General features: G+C 46.1%; 1 protein-coding gene across 1 annotated transcript in view; it reads right to left on the minus strand.

Moving 5' to 3' along the window:
* LOC310953440 (contactin-associated protein-like 4) overlaps positions 1-15,759 on the minus strand; it is a gene marked incomplete at both ends in the record, with an annotated part of 92,068 nt that overhangs the window by 39,531 nt on the left and 36,778 nt on the right. The window contains 5 exons of the mRNA XM_083922478.1: positions 260-527; positions 2,062-2,199; positions 2,312-2,487; positions 11,346-11,549; positions 14,212-14,359. Coding sequence (XP_083778604.1) covers positions 260-527; positions 2,062-2,199; positions 2,312-2,487; positions 11,346-11,549; positions 14,212-14,359 — 934 coding nt within the window. The remainder of the gene's footprint in view (positions 1-259; positions 528-2,061; positions 2,200-2,311; positions 2,488-11,345; positions 11,550-14,211; positions 14,360-15,759) is intronic.

The following is a 15,759-nucleotide window of genomic DNA, read 5'->3' on the forward strand; positions in this document are numbered from 1 at the left end:
TCAGGTTTGACATTGACATTTTATTTCATAGTTTTTTTGTTTCTGGAAAAGTGTGCAAATTAGTTTCTGTCTGCCCCGTCAGCTCTGTGTCTTACAGTGAATATAAAAAGCAATCCTGTGAATTACTTAAAGCACAAGTCCGTTCCTGCTCTGTGAATATTTGACAGTGTTATCTGGACCACCACAGCACACAATTCGGTCTGAGGTCTGAGGTGAGGAAATTAAGGTTGAAGATGGAGGTTTCTGGGGTCAGACTGACCGGCACTGAGCTCCAGCGGCGCCCTGCCGGACTTGTGGATCTGTAGATGGAGCCTGGCTTTGCTCAGGTACAGCCAGACCGCACCCCCTCGCTTTAGGAGCTCAAAGGTCAGCAGCAGCCCTGCCTCGTTCCACGTCCGGAACTGAAGCCCCACCGACGCGCCCGTTGACGACGGCTCCGTCACCCCTGGTAACCGGAGGAAGCTCTGGGGGCTGGTGAACGTCATGGCAACAAAAACGGGTTCAGCACAGGAAAAGGTCACATTGCCCTGAGATAGATGGAAAAGGAGAAGAGAAGGAGGGAGAGGGGAAAGATATGGAGAGAGAGAGAAATTATTACACTGAAAGAGGGAAAACAAGATAACGCATGAATCTGAATTCATTTCCAGGCCTGCGTGGCAGCGGAGATCTCATCAGCGAGTCCTTAAAGAGCACGAGCGTATTACCATAATGATAATAGCCACGGTGAGAGTACGCACAAGGAGATCAAACTGAAGGCACCAATGTCACCCGACAACTTTCTAAGGTCACAGAGAAAGTACGAGGGGCGAGGGACAGAAGAAAGAGACGAGAAGAGAGCAAGAGATAAAAAGGACAGGGAGCAGTCGGTCATCTCTGCATGCAGCCTCATGGTTCAGGGAGGCGGTAATTGCAGAAAGTCGGCTGGCAGAGCACCAGCAGTGATACGTTACATCCCAGGTTCCCCACTGGGTTTCTTATTTCAGTGGCGTACGCAACACACGACACTTGATCAAATCTAAAAGCTCTTTGTGGGGTAGTTAAAGCGATACACAGTCACGCAGACTGAGGAGGAGAGAGGGCGGCGGAGATTCAGAGGTGTTGGGTGTTAGCTTGAGACAATCTGCACACACACACACACACACACACGCACACACGCACACACGCACACACACGCACACACACGCACACACACACACACACACACACACAGCTACACGAATATGTCTTCTGATTTACAGTAAAATGAATAGAAGGCTGGAGATATTTATATTTAATTGTATTATTTATTATTAGATGGTTTTACTTTTTCCGAGAGTACTTGTGTACTCCGTAAGATTTTCATCTATTCCTTTCTATCACAGAGAGTTAAAACAATGGTGATTGATCATGTGACCCACTAATGAAAGCAATTGTTGCCTCTTTGCAGAGTATTCACAATATCAGCGTCATTCCCGGGCTAGATGCTAGGTAAGCCGCCATGTTAGCCGTTGTTCTGCCGGTTATGCTGCATTCACTTGTAATCGGAAAACCGGAACTTCCAACTTCTTAGTCAGGCTTGTAGTAGAGAGGTGAATGTATGTCGCGACAAACCTGACATGATGGAGGGCCATGAAAGAAGAGGCTCGCCTTCAATTACATCTTACCGCTAAAGAGGCCGCTAGAAACAACAAATCTAACAGCAAATTAACTCTTCACGCATACGCAGCCCTGGCTCTGTGAATGTGACACGTCGGATATTGAAGAAAACAAACCAAAGAAATGATGCTCGCATGAACATATGGAGAGGGTCCTGGGTGCAGCAGCTTTAGCAGGAGACCCCGAACTTCCCTTTCCCGGGCCACATTAACCAGCTCTAACTGGGGGATCCCGAGGCGTTCCCAGGCCAGTGTGGAGATCTAATCTCTCCACCTGGTCCTGGGTCTTCCCCGAGGCCCCCTCCCAGCTGGACGTGCCTGGAACACCTCCTTAGGGAGGCGCCCAGAGGCAACATCCATATTTTAAACAACCTATGGTGGAATTATACAAACACACTTCTCATTGGCACATTGCGAGCCTGTTTACCTTCACGGTGACCCGCTGGTCTTTCCGTTTAGCGAGGTCCACCAGGTTCACGCCGTTGTAAACCAGGTTTTCTAAACAGCCGTGGAAATATCGGATTGACCTCGGAGAGCCGAGCCCCGGGTCTGCTCCCACACTCAACTGTACGGGAGAAACATGCAGATGAATAAAAATCAGACATGAGCAGGTGAGACTGTACATGTAAGACCACACACACACACACACACACTCACACACACACACACGCACACACCTGATCGTGGTCCCAGTGGGTGAATCTGGATGGGATCTGCACCCACAGAGTGCTTTTGTCCACGCTGAGGTTGAGGTGAGTGCTGTGATGCTCAACCGCGACGTGGTGCCAGTGTTGGTCGTCCAACAGGCTGCCCAGAGACACCAGGTTCTGGCTTTCGGGGGACGAACTCCTGCCTGGAGCACGGAAAAGAGAAGAGGGAGGAAGATACGATGATGGAGGAGACAGCTGATACCTTGAATTTATTTTAAAACTTAGTGCAGGTGCTTGAAAACTGATATGAAATATTTGCGGTTAAAGTTTTTTGGTTGATTCACGGAGAGAATTTTTTGTATTTCCTTCTCTTCTGTCTCCCTCCCTCTCTAAGAACAAAGGATGCACTTTATCACGGTTCATTCTTCATGAACTGGCAGGACCTGCTGTGTTCGGGGTCTATTTCAAGGTGCAGCCCTGTCACAGTTTTCTGCTGAGGGGGAGGGGAAACATCTCAAAACAAGAACCAAAATCGATCGTCCACAACTGGGGGAAAGGACCAGAAAAGGTATAGATGATGATAACACATAATTAACACTGAAGGGAGCCGATGAAGAGGTAGAAAGGCATAAATAAATGAGAGGTAATGCTGATGGGTCTCTGCCCTCCCTAAAGTGTTGGCAGAGTGCAAAGTTTCCGCTGAGAGAAGGCGAAGACGGAGCCAAAGGCACTCGGTCATTAAATATGAATTGGATATTGTTTTGAAAGGAGACGACGTTGTGTGCGTGCGGGGGGGCGAGAGAAGTGAAGGGAAAGCGAGACGGACACACTGAGACAGTCAAATGTGTTCAGTCATCAATCATCATTGATCTGTCAGACGGGTAGTTGGCACAGCGGAGGGAGAGCCGAGGAGAGAGAGGGAAGGAGACAGACGGAGAGGGGAAGAGCGAAGTTTATTTAATCATCATTGATCAGCGGAGATGTGGGCACACGTCGCAGAGACAGAGGAACAGGGAAATGAATACAGAAGTGTATTTAGTCATCACTGATCTGTCTCAGAGAAACCGAAGCCGGCCGGCTCGTTTGAAGCTGCAAATATATTTTTGACAGAAACATAACGCTGGTCCGAGCTGAGGAAACGCTTTTGATTGAACGCTTTTGCAAAAATGTTTCCTGGCAACTGTTTTCATACAACGACAATATCCGCTCTTGCCCATTTCTGATTGAAATCTGCTGCTAACTGAAGCATTATTAAACTTTGTTGTGGTTTTGTTCAGGAACTCAAAGCATTGGGTTATGGTTCGGCAAAGACCTTAATGTTTACCTTATTGATATTTAAGTTCATTTAACTCTGACATAACCTGAGTGCTGGTGTGTGAGGGAACAAGGTAGACATACATGTTTCTTAATGAAAACAGAACTAAGATTATGATGTTTGGGCAAAATGTTCATGATTCTTCTGCTGGTTTCTGGGCCCACTCACTCCTAACTCCCAGGCTCATGTCAAGAACCTTGGAGTAACATTAGGTTTCTTCCAGCTTCGACTCTTAGCCAAGATTAAAGCCTTCCTCCCAAAGATCCAGAGAGAGTGATCCACGCCCATATCTCTACGTGGCTAGATTAGCGTAATTCTTTGTTTGTTGGTGTCGCCCGGTCGTTGCTTTGTCGCCTGCAGCTCGTGCAAAACACAGCCGCTCTTCTCCTGACTGGTAAAAGAAAGTGCGACCACTCGTGCTCGTACATGTGCAACCGTGCCGCGCTGAAGCCCGCCTCTTTCTACCTGGCCGCAGCCAGGAATAGTCCCACGCTTAAGCATGGTACAGTTGCACTCACACCGGTCAAACGAACTAGACTTTAGCCGTGATGGTGCTTGGGTGCTGTACAAAAAGAGTGAGATGACCCTGAATCCCAAGCAGCTTTAGCAGCGTTGCATGATGATAAGCTTTTACCGATGAGGGTCCTTCATGTCTGGGAGTTCCCCTGTGTGAGCTCCAGAATCACTAACTGAGGATCTTGTGCTGTTTTTATGGCCTGAGAAGCTTCTTAAAGCTGCTTAAAGATGTTTCACTTTCTTTTTTACAGTGCAGGCTACTGTGTTCGATCATTTCAGACAGCTCCCCAAGGCAATATCACCTAATCATCTGCTGTCTGCTTCTGCATTACGGCTTTTCGCCTCAACTCTAAATCTAATTTTGTTTGAAGACATTGACGCCTCTTATCGGATGACAGACTGCCGTGAGTGTTTCAGCCTTTTCATTTTATTCTGTTCAGGTTAAATGATGGAGATCGTACACGCCATCAGTAAACACACGCATAATGTTCAACCTCTGAACCTCCTCACAACAGCTGCTCGTGTTCGACGACTTTTAGAGAAGCTCGGCCACAAAACAAAAAGGGAGTAAAGAGAAAGATTTATCACGGGGTCACATTGATATTCCTCTGCCGTTCTGCCTTTTGTGAGTCTTTTTTTAAGATGCATAAAAAATACAAGCAAAGTCTAAACTTTCTGTCGTTGTACGTGAGTTGTGAAACTGCCTCTGTGCTGCAAGAATGAGGCAGACATTGTCATTTATTTCCTTACATTTTGTTTTCCCCCCTTTTCATTTTCGTGGCCGTGGCCGTCCACAGAATCAGTCGACGTGATCTGCAATTCTTTAAACACGGTGACAAAAGGAATACATCCAGAAAGAAGTTTTCAAATGAAGTTTGTTCGCGGAAGTTTCAGAAACACTTGGACTTATCTGAGAACAGTGACTGAAACACAGGACTATTTGGGCCTCACAGCCGATCGGACGCAGGCTGTAACGTTAAGCACCGCTGGCTCTCTCCGAGCACGGTGCCTCCTGGATGAAGGCTAAGCTGTTTATTTACAACCCTGTAAAAACTGAACACAGCTGAGACACCGTCCTATAAATCACTTTGGGTATAACACGGTAAGTCAATACTGCGGTATTGAACAGGACACACAGCCCACCCCTCACTGTGACAGCTGAGCTGACCGACTGTATCCAGAATGAGTCATCTGTATTTTAGCTGCTGTAAACAGGGACTACGACCGCATGATGTTGCATTCTTTACATATTTTTACTGGTAATATTTGATTATGTTTCTCATCTTCAGACTCTTATCCGGGGTCGGGTCGCGGGGGCAGCAGCTTTAGCAGGGGACCCCACACTTCCCTTTCCCGGGCCACATTAACCAGCTCTAACTGGAGGATCCTGAGGCGTTCCCAGGTCAGTGTGGAGATCTAATCTCTCCACCTGGTCCTGGGTCTTCCCCGAGGCCTCCTCCCAGCTGGACGTGCCTGGAACACCTCCCTAGGGAGGCGCCCAGGGTTCATCCTTACCAGATGATCCTGAACCACCTCAACTGGCTCCTTTCAACACAAAGGAGCAGTGGCTCTACTCCGAGTTCCTCACGGATGGCTGAACTTCTCCCCCTCTCTCTAAGGGACACTCCAGCCCCCCTCCTGAGGAAACACATTTCGGCCGCTTGTACCCGCGACCTGGTTCTTTGGGTCCTGACCCAGCTTTCATGACCACAGGTGAGGGTAGGAACAAAGATTGACCGGTAGATCCAGAGCTTTGTCTTCCTCAGCTCTCTTTTGGTCACAACGGTGCGGTAGAGCGACTGCAACACCGCCCCCGCTGCTCCGATTCTCCGGCCAAACTCACGCTCCATCGTCCCCTCACTCGTGAACATGATCCTGAGGTACGTGAACTCCTTCACTTGGGGTAAGGACTCAATCCCTACCCGGAGTAGTTTGATTATGTTTGAGAGCTACAAAAGCTCTCTTGATAATGTGCAACAGTCAGTTTGTATTGAGAATAATGTCACCAGACCAGTGCTTGTGACACATTTCTGCCTCGCAGTCCCTTCAGTCCATTATCACAGGACGGAGGCTTCAGCAGTAACTGAACCTGCTGTTCAAGCCGTTTTAATACGACCGCAAATCAATCTTCTTCTATTTCCACCGCTTCCATCTGAACCTGTGAGCTTCACGGGCAGCTTCAGTCAGCTCCTCTGGGGAGAACCTGAGCTGTTTTCTTCAGGGCCATACGTTAACTGCAGAGATAAAATCAACAGATCACTTAGCTGGTGTGTTTCCTCGGCTCTCTCTGTCATTCTGATGTTGCAGCTCTGGGAGAGTTAAAATGTGTTCCTCTACAGATTACACTGATACTGATACTAGTTAAAAATCTAAATTATTAACTAAAATTAAAGCCAATTTTTGCATCAGACTAGTCTTTGTATGAACCTATAAATACATTTTGCAAGTAAAGTCAAGTTTTCTTGTAAAATTAGGTTGACTTAACTTGAAGTGCAAGTGTTTTTCTCGTGTAAAAAATATTTTCATACAAAGACTAGTCTTGCTTGGTCTCCATAATCATTCATTCATCTTCAACCGCTTGTCCCTGTCGGGGTCGTGGGGGGCTGTCTATCACAGGGACAAACAGATACAATATTTTTGTATAGTTGCACTGTCGTTACTTGCTGCTCTGTGTGCCCTGAATTGCCCCCCGGGGACAAATAAAGTTTTTTGAATTGAACAGAGACAGACAACCATTCACATCTACGGGTGATTTAGAGTCATCAATGAACCGAACACCTGCATGTCTTTGGACTGTGGGAGGAAACCGGAGAACCCGGAGAAAACCCACGCAGACACGGGGAGAACATGCAAACTCCACACAGAAGGGCCCGAACCAGGATTCGAACCAGAAACTCTCTTGCTGTAACCTCCACATAACCTTATAAAGGTGACATTTTGGTCATGAGGTAATAATCATGGTACCTGCCCAACAAATTTTAAAAATTAAGTGGTGGAGTCGCAGCACTTTGGATGACTTTTGGTCTCCTCTGCCGTGTCGTGCACGGCATAAATACAATTTATTGCAATTTTAATTTTTGTTTCTGTTTCTGGAAAATGCGTGTCTCGTATGAATATTAAAACAAATAAAAGAACAACAAAGTAAACCTCCACCAAGTCCATATTCTATCTTGCAATGTTCACAAAAGCAAGGGATATTCTGTGTATCTGTTTTAAAAGTTTAAGGTTCTCCGTTGGCCCGAGCTTCACCCTTCCACCAAGACAGCCAGCCGTTTTTCTGTAATCTCCTTGGCAGAAGGTAATAAAGTAATCCTGGCTGGCCGCTCAGCCTGCGTGTGACCTCTGCAGCTCATCCAGAATGCAGCAGCCCGGCTGCTCTTCAACCAACCCCAGTCCTCCCACACTACACCGCTCCTCTGCCCCCTGCACTGGCTCCCGGTGGCGGCTCGAATCCAAATCAAGGCACTGGTACTTTCCCACTGTGCTGTGAATGGCTCCTGCCCTTTTTACATCCAGGCCATGGTTAAAACCTTACACACTCCAGTACGCTCTGCCACTGCCAAACGGCTTGAGGCTCCCCCACTACTCCAAGAGTGGGCCAACAAACTCCCATCTGTTTGCTGTTCTGGCTCCACAGCGGTGGAACGAGCTCGCCACTGACATCAGGACAGCAGAAACCCTCCGCACCTTTAACTTTAATGGAGAACAATTACTCATATATTGCATGTTAAATGTGTAATCCTAATACCTAATATCCTAATTCCGCTACTCCGCAGCCCTGCTTGTATGTGCACGTGCAGTACACGGGCTGTACTCGGCGACTTCGTGCAAACAAGTTCCTCAAGCAAATTAATTTTGAGTCTGGAAATTGAGTTTAAACAGAGTGTTACATATGCATGCAATGTCAGCAAGCATCTCAGCAAACTGCAGTGCAAGGACTTCATATGTATGCATAATTAATATCTGGTGAGCTTTTGTATAGAAGTATAGAAGAAGAAAAAACACTAAAGTTATGTCCTGTCTTCCTACTTTTATACAGACAAAAGCTCAGAAGGCACCAGATCAGGGGACATTGATCCCTGCTGTGTTTCAAATATTCAAGTGGCAGAAAAGAGATGAGCTTAATTATGAGCCGGTGAGCTACAGAACGGTAAACTGACAGGTGGAGGAATGTATATATAGATATATATATATATAGGAGAGAAGAAGAAGAAGAAGAAGAAGAAGAAGAAGGAGAAGAAGAAGAAGAAGAAGAAGAAGAAGAAGAAGAAGAAGAAGAAGAAGAAGAATGACTTTATTAACTTTTATTGAAATTCGATTTTTACAATCTGTTATTATACATGTTACACACACACAGGCCTGGATCGGCGCCCCGAGCAGTGAGGGGGTTCGGTGCCTTGCTTAACAGCCTCTCAGTAGTGCCCGGGCACCCTCAAGGACTCAAACTGGCAACCCTCCGGTTCCCAGCCGAGTCACCAATGGACTGCGCTACTGCCGCCCAGAGAGAGAGAGAGAGAGAGAGAGAGAGAGAGAGAGAGAGAGAGAGAGAGAGAGAGAGAGAGAGAGAGAGAGAGAGAGAGAGAGAGAGAGAGAGAGAGAGAGAGAGAGAGAGAGAGAGAGAGAGAGAGAGAGAGAGAGAGAGAGAGATGAGGAAATGAGATGCATATGGAGAGTGCATACATTTTAATAAGCCGGTGTATCGTTCGGACGGCTGCGGGCAAACTGAGTGGAACTAAGTGTCTCCTGTTAAGTGCTGCTTGGGGTACACGGGGGAACGACACTGATAATGGGGGTGTTACGGTGGGGGCCAGACCTGCGCACTCTGATGAGAATTTAATGTAGGTAAATGTGCAAATTCGTTAGTTATCTCTGTTTTTTAAGGTAGACTGTTCTAAATTCGGTTGGGCGCATGATGAGCTGGACTAAGAGAGGCAGATGTTCCAGTTTTAGTGGCGTGAACCTGGGAAACACTCATGGGATGCTGCATTGTGGGTGAAGCAATGTACATGTTGGGCTTTGATTATTATTATTATTGTGGAGTTTGCGTGTTCTCCCCGTGTCTGCGAGGGTTTCCTCCGGGTTCTCCGGTTTCCTCCCACAGTTCAAAGACGTGCAGGTGTTCGGTTCATTGATGACTCTAAATTGCCCGTAGGTGTGAATGGTTGTCTGTCTCTGTTCGTCTCTATGTGTCCTGCGATAGACTGGCGTCCTCTCCAGGGTGGACCCCGCCTCACGCCCGATGTCCGCTGAGATCGGCTCCAGCCCCCCGTGACCCCGACAGGGACAAGAGGTTGAAGATGAATGAATGAATTATGGCTTAGATTTATATAGCGTCTTTCTCAGTGCTCAAGGAGCTTTACAGAGTCCAGGTTCCATTCATTCACACAGACACATGGTGGTGGTAAACTACAATATTAGTCACAGCTCTGTGGCTGACTGACGGAAGCGTGGCAGCCAATCAGCGCCTACGGCCCCTCTGACCACCTCCTCAAACATACAGCAGTCATACAAATTCACACGAAGCAAGGTGGGTGAAGTGTCTTGCCCAAGGACACAGCGACCAACGAACCGCCGACCCTTCGGACATTGGCCGACTCGCTCTACCAACTGAGCCACAGTCGCCCCAATGCTATGATCATTAGTAAAAAGGGAGGATCAGCCAAAAACACATGCTTTGATTGTGTGTGCATAACTACAGTGGAGTATTGTTGCCCTTTTTCTCTTTACCTGTGAAAAAAAGTCGCGTTTCCCCGTTACTCAAGATCGGCTCATACGGCCCTCGACTGGTGCAAAAACCCTCGCATCTGGGTAATGTTCAGGAAGCACTTTGCAGCATGCATTTTTCAGCATTACTTAAAACTTCACCATGGATATGATTATGAAAACAAACTCCTCTCAGAGAGCTTGACAGGGAAACAGCCCTGCTTCTAACTCCTACTGAGGAATAACCAAACTTGGCACAGACGAAAACCCCCGAAATCCATCAGTGTGCGAGCTGTGACAAAACTTTAGGAACACATGCAGCGATTAAATCTGCCTCAGGTCATAATTCAGAAACAAATCACAAAGAGCTGCTTCTGACAACTACACAGAAACCCAGGACACTCATTTCTACGTCGCAGCGAGGAAGACAGAGATGACGATGCCACACAATCAACCTCGTCGTCACTCACAACTGCGAGAAATGCGTGAAGTCGAGTTCAAGCTTCTATTTTTGACTCCTTTATGTGGCAGTTTGTAGAGCATGTGTACAATCTATGTACTGTCTTTGTGCGCTCAAGGGTTTGACTGATGATTAAGTAGTTAGTAATGGATGAGTGGGCGCCACAGCCTGTGCTGCTCTGTGACTGGTTCACAGGTACTCGTGATTTAACTACACAACATGAAGCAATCTCAAATCAGAGTTCATCTGAAGCCCTTGTTTAGACACTTTGTGGTTCTTTTGAGTCTCTTGGTGAACCTCAACAGTCCACCTCCGGCCACACCATTCTCCGCGCTCATTCACCTGCCTCACTAACCCATCCTATATCCAGCCGCTGCTCCTCGAACCTCCTGCCCCCTGCCTCATCGTTCATCCCACCTCCCCATTTCTTTCACAATGACTGCACGAGGGTCATCTGCACAAACCACAACATCTGGTCTATGTTTGCTGATTTTCATATTTAATTCAAATCTAAACTTCTAAAAATATCGACTAATGTATGTTTTAATATGGTTCTTTACAAACTGGAACAAAACACTTAATATTTTTGGACATTTAACTAATATCTGTCGGCCATTTTAAAAATATTTTTTACTTATATTCTTCCAACAATTTATTTATATTTTTGGGGAAATTTCATGGACATTTTTTCAAATATTTATTGGACTTTTCGCACATTTTACTAATACTTGTTTTAACTTTTTATTTTTTTGCACATTTTCACAGTTTGAATGATGTCGCTCATGAACTTCAAGTGTAAAATCCGTGCATCAGCCCTTTAATTGACACCATCTAAGCAAATAAGTTCATGGCACTTATAAAAGAACAGAAACAAGTCGTCAACAAACATTGTGATAAAACAGCCAGAGAGGTTCGGACACCACGTAGCTCACAGGTGTTTCTAAGCCCGCAGCCACAGACCACATGAGTTTAATGCAGAACTGGAGTCCGACCAATCAGAAGCACGCAGCTCCAGTAGGATGTTTAACCATCCTGACACTGTGCGTATGAGGATTTTAGAGTTGTACCTTTTCGGAGGCGGAGGAGCAGCTTTCCTTTCTCTAACTCCAGGATGAGGCTGTGCTCGCTCTGTCCCTGCGCCTGAAGCAGTATCCCGGAGTTTCTCAGGGTTTTAAACGTCAGGGAGATGCTTTCCCTGGTCATCTGCCTCGGCCGGGGACTCAGCCTGTAGTGAAGACTGCTGCGGCCATCGAAGCTCACCACGTCGGAGTCTGGAACACAAGAGCCCACAAATCACAATCCTTAAATGATACACTTACTCCATGGTTGTCTACAGCGTCAGCATCAAAGCATCACATTAGAAAAGTTAGCTGAGACGCATCAATTACAGCATCCATTTTGCATCTTTTCTGGTGGTTTTGCATCTATGTTCATACTTTTAACGTTTCTATGTTGTCGTTTGTTTCTCTCTGTGGTCATTTTACCTTTATTTTAAACCTGCTTTTTCATTTTTCATGTCTGTGGTCATTTTGCAGCTTTAAAGTAATTGTTGTCTCTTTGGGCTCATTTTGAATCCCTTTAGTCATTTCGTCTCATTGTGGCTATTTCGCATCGCTATAGTCATTTTTATCTCTTTGTGGCCATTTTGCATCCCTTTAGTCATTTGTCTGTGTGGTCATTTTGCATCCCTATAGTCATTTTTTGTCTTTGTGGCCAGTTTGCATCCATAAGTAATTATTGTCTCTTTGTCGCTAATTTGCAACCCTACAGTCATGTTTAGTCTCTTTGTGGTCATTTTGCATCCCTATAATAATTTTTTGTCTCTGGTCATTTTGCATCCCTACAGTCATTTCTTGTCTCTTTTCGGTCATTAGTGGTCGTTTTGTGAAAACTTCTGGTCATTTTTCAGCACCATTGTATGAGTCCGGCCCCCTGACTTTCTGGGCCCCTGGGCCTGTGCTCTGTTGGCCCGTTCAGTGATCCGTCTGTGTCCGGCAGTGACGCTGGAAAACGCACAAACCCAAAATTGGAAGTATTTAAAGTCTATTCCTCTGTAACTTGTGCATGAAACGAGGAAGTGTTGCCAGCAGCGTCCTCCAAATTAACTAATTAAAGTCCATTTCTTTAAGCTGAGAGCCACCATTTAATCCCACTGAACCAGCAGAGCAGCAAACACACACACACACACACACACACACACACACACACACACACACACACACACACACACACACACACACACACACACACACAGACACTCTCAAAGATAATTCGTTCTTGCACCAGGGTTTCATAAAACACTGCTGTCATGCACTGAGTTGATATGGTCCACCGTGTGTTGATGTAACCGTGTCATTTCATATTTGCTGTCTGCTTCACAAACATCATTATTGTCTCATTTTACCCGTGCACTGTGTGGCTTTCTCATCTTTCGTTGCCTTTGTCCGCAGAGTCGGACGGGGTTTGTTTTCTTTTTAATCTCACTGCATTGATGGATTTGCATGACAAGTGTGTGTAAATCCTTTTTCGGGGGGGCAGAGAGGAACTGATTAACTTTTCACACAGGCTTGACTTTCTCGCAGACGAATTACTTCTGCCCGCGTTCACGTACCATAATGAAACTTTCTGTGCCAAACCGCAGACACAGGAAGTTCTATTATGGTCGTGGCCGCAGCTGTTGTGCACTCTCCTGCCTCCTCCGCCCTCACTTCTTCTCTTCTCGTGCTGTTCCTGCCCGTTCCTCACTTTCATGTCCTGCAGGTGCCGCGCAGGCTCTCGTTGTTTGTCACTTCTGCAGCTCGATCATAATCAAGCCTGATCTGCTGCCTCCTACCATCTGCTCCTCATCTCCAATTAGCGTTGTGTGTATGTTGTACACAGAGAAGGTGTGTTTCCATCCATCTTCCTACGCACTTGTTAATTTGAGAGGAGACAAATTCATCAATCGGAAAAACATATTGTGAATGCGATATTAGTAATAGTGATCATTCACGCTCTACTTGAATGATGCAGTTTGAACTATTTAACATAAACATAAAACAGTAGAGATTGTTGGTACTATTCTTTTCTTCCTGGTACCTGAACTTGCGTATTGGCCGATACCAGTGCGTTGAACAGCTGTTACCTTTTTGGGTATGTGATTTCTCTCATTGATTGGAATTGTATCACATGCTAACTTTTGGCGAATTTGATCCTACGGGTGAGAAGTTCAGCCATCCGTGAGGAACTCAGAGTAGAGCCGCTGCTCCTTTGCGTTGAAAGGAGCTAGGAAGACGTTTCACCTCTCATCCAAGAGGCTTCATCAGTTCATGTACGCATCTGACCAGGCTGGGAATGGACCAGGACCAGGACCAGGCTGGGACTGGACCAGGACCAGGCTGGGACTGGTCCAACTACCTGGTGTGGAGATCCAGGTATTTAACCTCTCACAAGGCCAGTGATTCACTGAGACCCTTTGTGCTCCAAGTGCCAACGAATGTCGTTAGAGTGGCCGTCGTCGGTGGAAGTTGGTTTTGACTTCGTTAGCGCTCTATTGTTGTCGTTGGAGTCACAGGAGGCCTTTTGTGAACAGTTGTTCCTTGAGGTTAGATCGTCAAAGACATCATCGGCCTTGTGAGAGGTTAAATACCTGGATCTCACACCAGTTAGTTAGACCAGTCCCCGCCTGGTCCTGGTCCTGGTCCAGTCCCAGTCTGGTCAGATGCGTACATGAACTGATGAAGTCTCTTGGATGAGAGGTGAAACGTCTTCCTAAACAAATAACCAAGTCCAGTTGCTTTTGACTGAAATTGCTTTGAGGAGAACGGCTTCACAGGCTTTAAAAAGGCTCGAATTTGGAAGTACAGTGAATCTTCGATCCCATTCAATGATCCATCTTTTCCGTTTATGTCTTGAAGTGAAGGATTTAAACAAATAAAAAGAGCTTAAACTGACCGTAAGGACATCCATAGGTCTCCAGTCTGAGTCCAATCCGACCGTTTGGATTCCAGTCCAGGGGGATGAGGCGGACGTAGCGGGCGATCACAGGATGCTGGAGCTTGTGCTGAACCACGCTGTCTGCGTTAGTGTTTCCTGGGAAAGCCTGAAACGAAACCACAACAGCAGGTTTGAGCTCATTTTCTGTTTTGACACCACAAAGCTAGATTTCTCCCTCTGGATGTATACTGTAGTGACGCTTACGTCTAAATAAATGAACGTGTTCTTTCATCGTTTTTTATTGAAGTTGAAGCGCACGCGCCCGAGGCCTCTGGGAGAAGTGTTATGTTTGATGTGTCTCTTAATGAAGGGAATACAGGGGCTGCGTTCCTGGTGAACGGATTCCCAATCAGGTAGAAAATTAGATTTGTGAAGCGTTGGTTGTAGTTTTTATATGATTTGGACGCATTGGTAAACACCCGGCCCACAGAGAATAACATTTATTAACCTCTGTGATCCGAGTACAGTCTTTCTGGATTTGTTTTTACCCTTTTGAAGCTTGAAGTTAGACTTGATCTTAAACCTTTTTGTTTTTAAATCAACTCTTTTTCTCTAATAGACTGATTTCCTTTACTTTTTGGCTTCTTTTCACAAGGACAAAGATGGAAAATAGTGTTATGCAAGTAAAGTATGTTTGTTTGATTGTGCTCCAGTCTTGATATCTTTGTGACTCAGTGTCTGCTCCTCCTAAATTACCCGTGCCTCTGATTTCTGTCTTGATTTTCTCGTCTCTCTCTCTGCCCCCTCATTTCAGCGTTTCACTCTGATCACTTTATTTGCTTTTTTAATTTAAATGCAAATTCTGTAAACTCAACCTACAATTAAACCGCAGAATGCCAGCACTGTTATGAAGTAAAAGGAGGCTACAGGACGGCTTAGCGGGTGCAGATGTCCTTCAAATGAACTCCCCATGAGCTCCAGGCTGCTGGTCTGCAGTTGATCCTGACCGCTGACCTCTCTGTGGAGGTGGGCACCACTGCGGTATATCTGAACGGGATCAAGACTTAAATTTCTACCTGGTGTTGTAATCTTATATGGGACACTATGTGGCATTTTAAGACATTTATTACCTCAAATCAATGCCTTCATTTTTAAATAAGACCTCATTGGTGTACAGTTACCTCTACCAGCAATCTGACTCAGGGCGCACTCACACTGTCGTTCTGTACCGGGCCAAAACCGTTTTTTCAGCTAAAGCCTAGTACCTTTAAGCAGTGTGAGTGCACCTGTTCTGCGCATAACAGCCGACAGCGGACCGTCCACGGCCCGCTTGAAAGAGGTGGGCTTTAGCAGAGCCGTTTGCACATGTAAGAGCACGAGCGTGCGCACGTGTACGAGCACGAGCCCTACGGCGGTAACAGTAGCACGGACCATGCGCGGACATTTAACAACAACAACAATGGCGGTGAAAGGTTCACATTGGTGTGATGCGGAGGTGGAGTGTTTACTGCAGATTTGGTCGATGAAAAGATTCAAAAACAGTCGGCAAAACTCCGAGGTCTGTGG

Source organism: Echiichthys vipera (assembly GCF_963691815.1).
Source record: "Echiichthys vipera genome assembly, chromosome: 11".
Lineage (NCBI taxonomy): Eukaryota > Metazoa > Chordata > Actinopteri > Perciformes > Trachinidae > Echiichthys > Echiichthys vipera.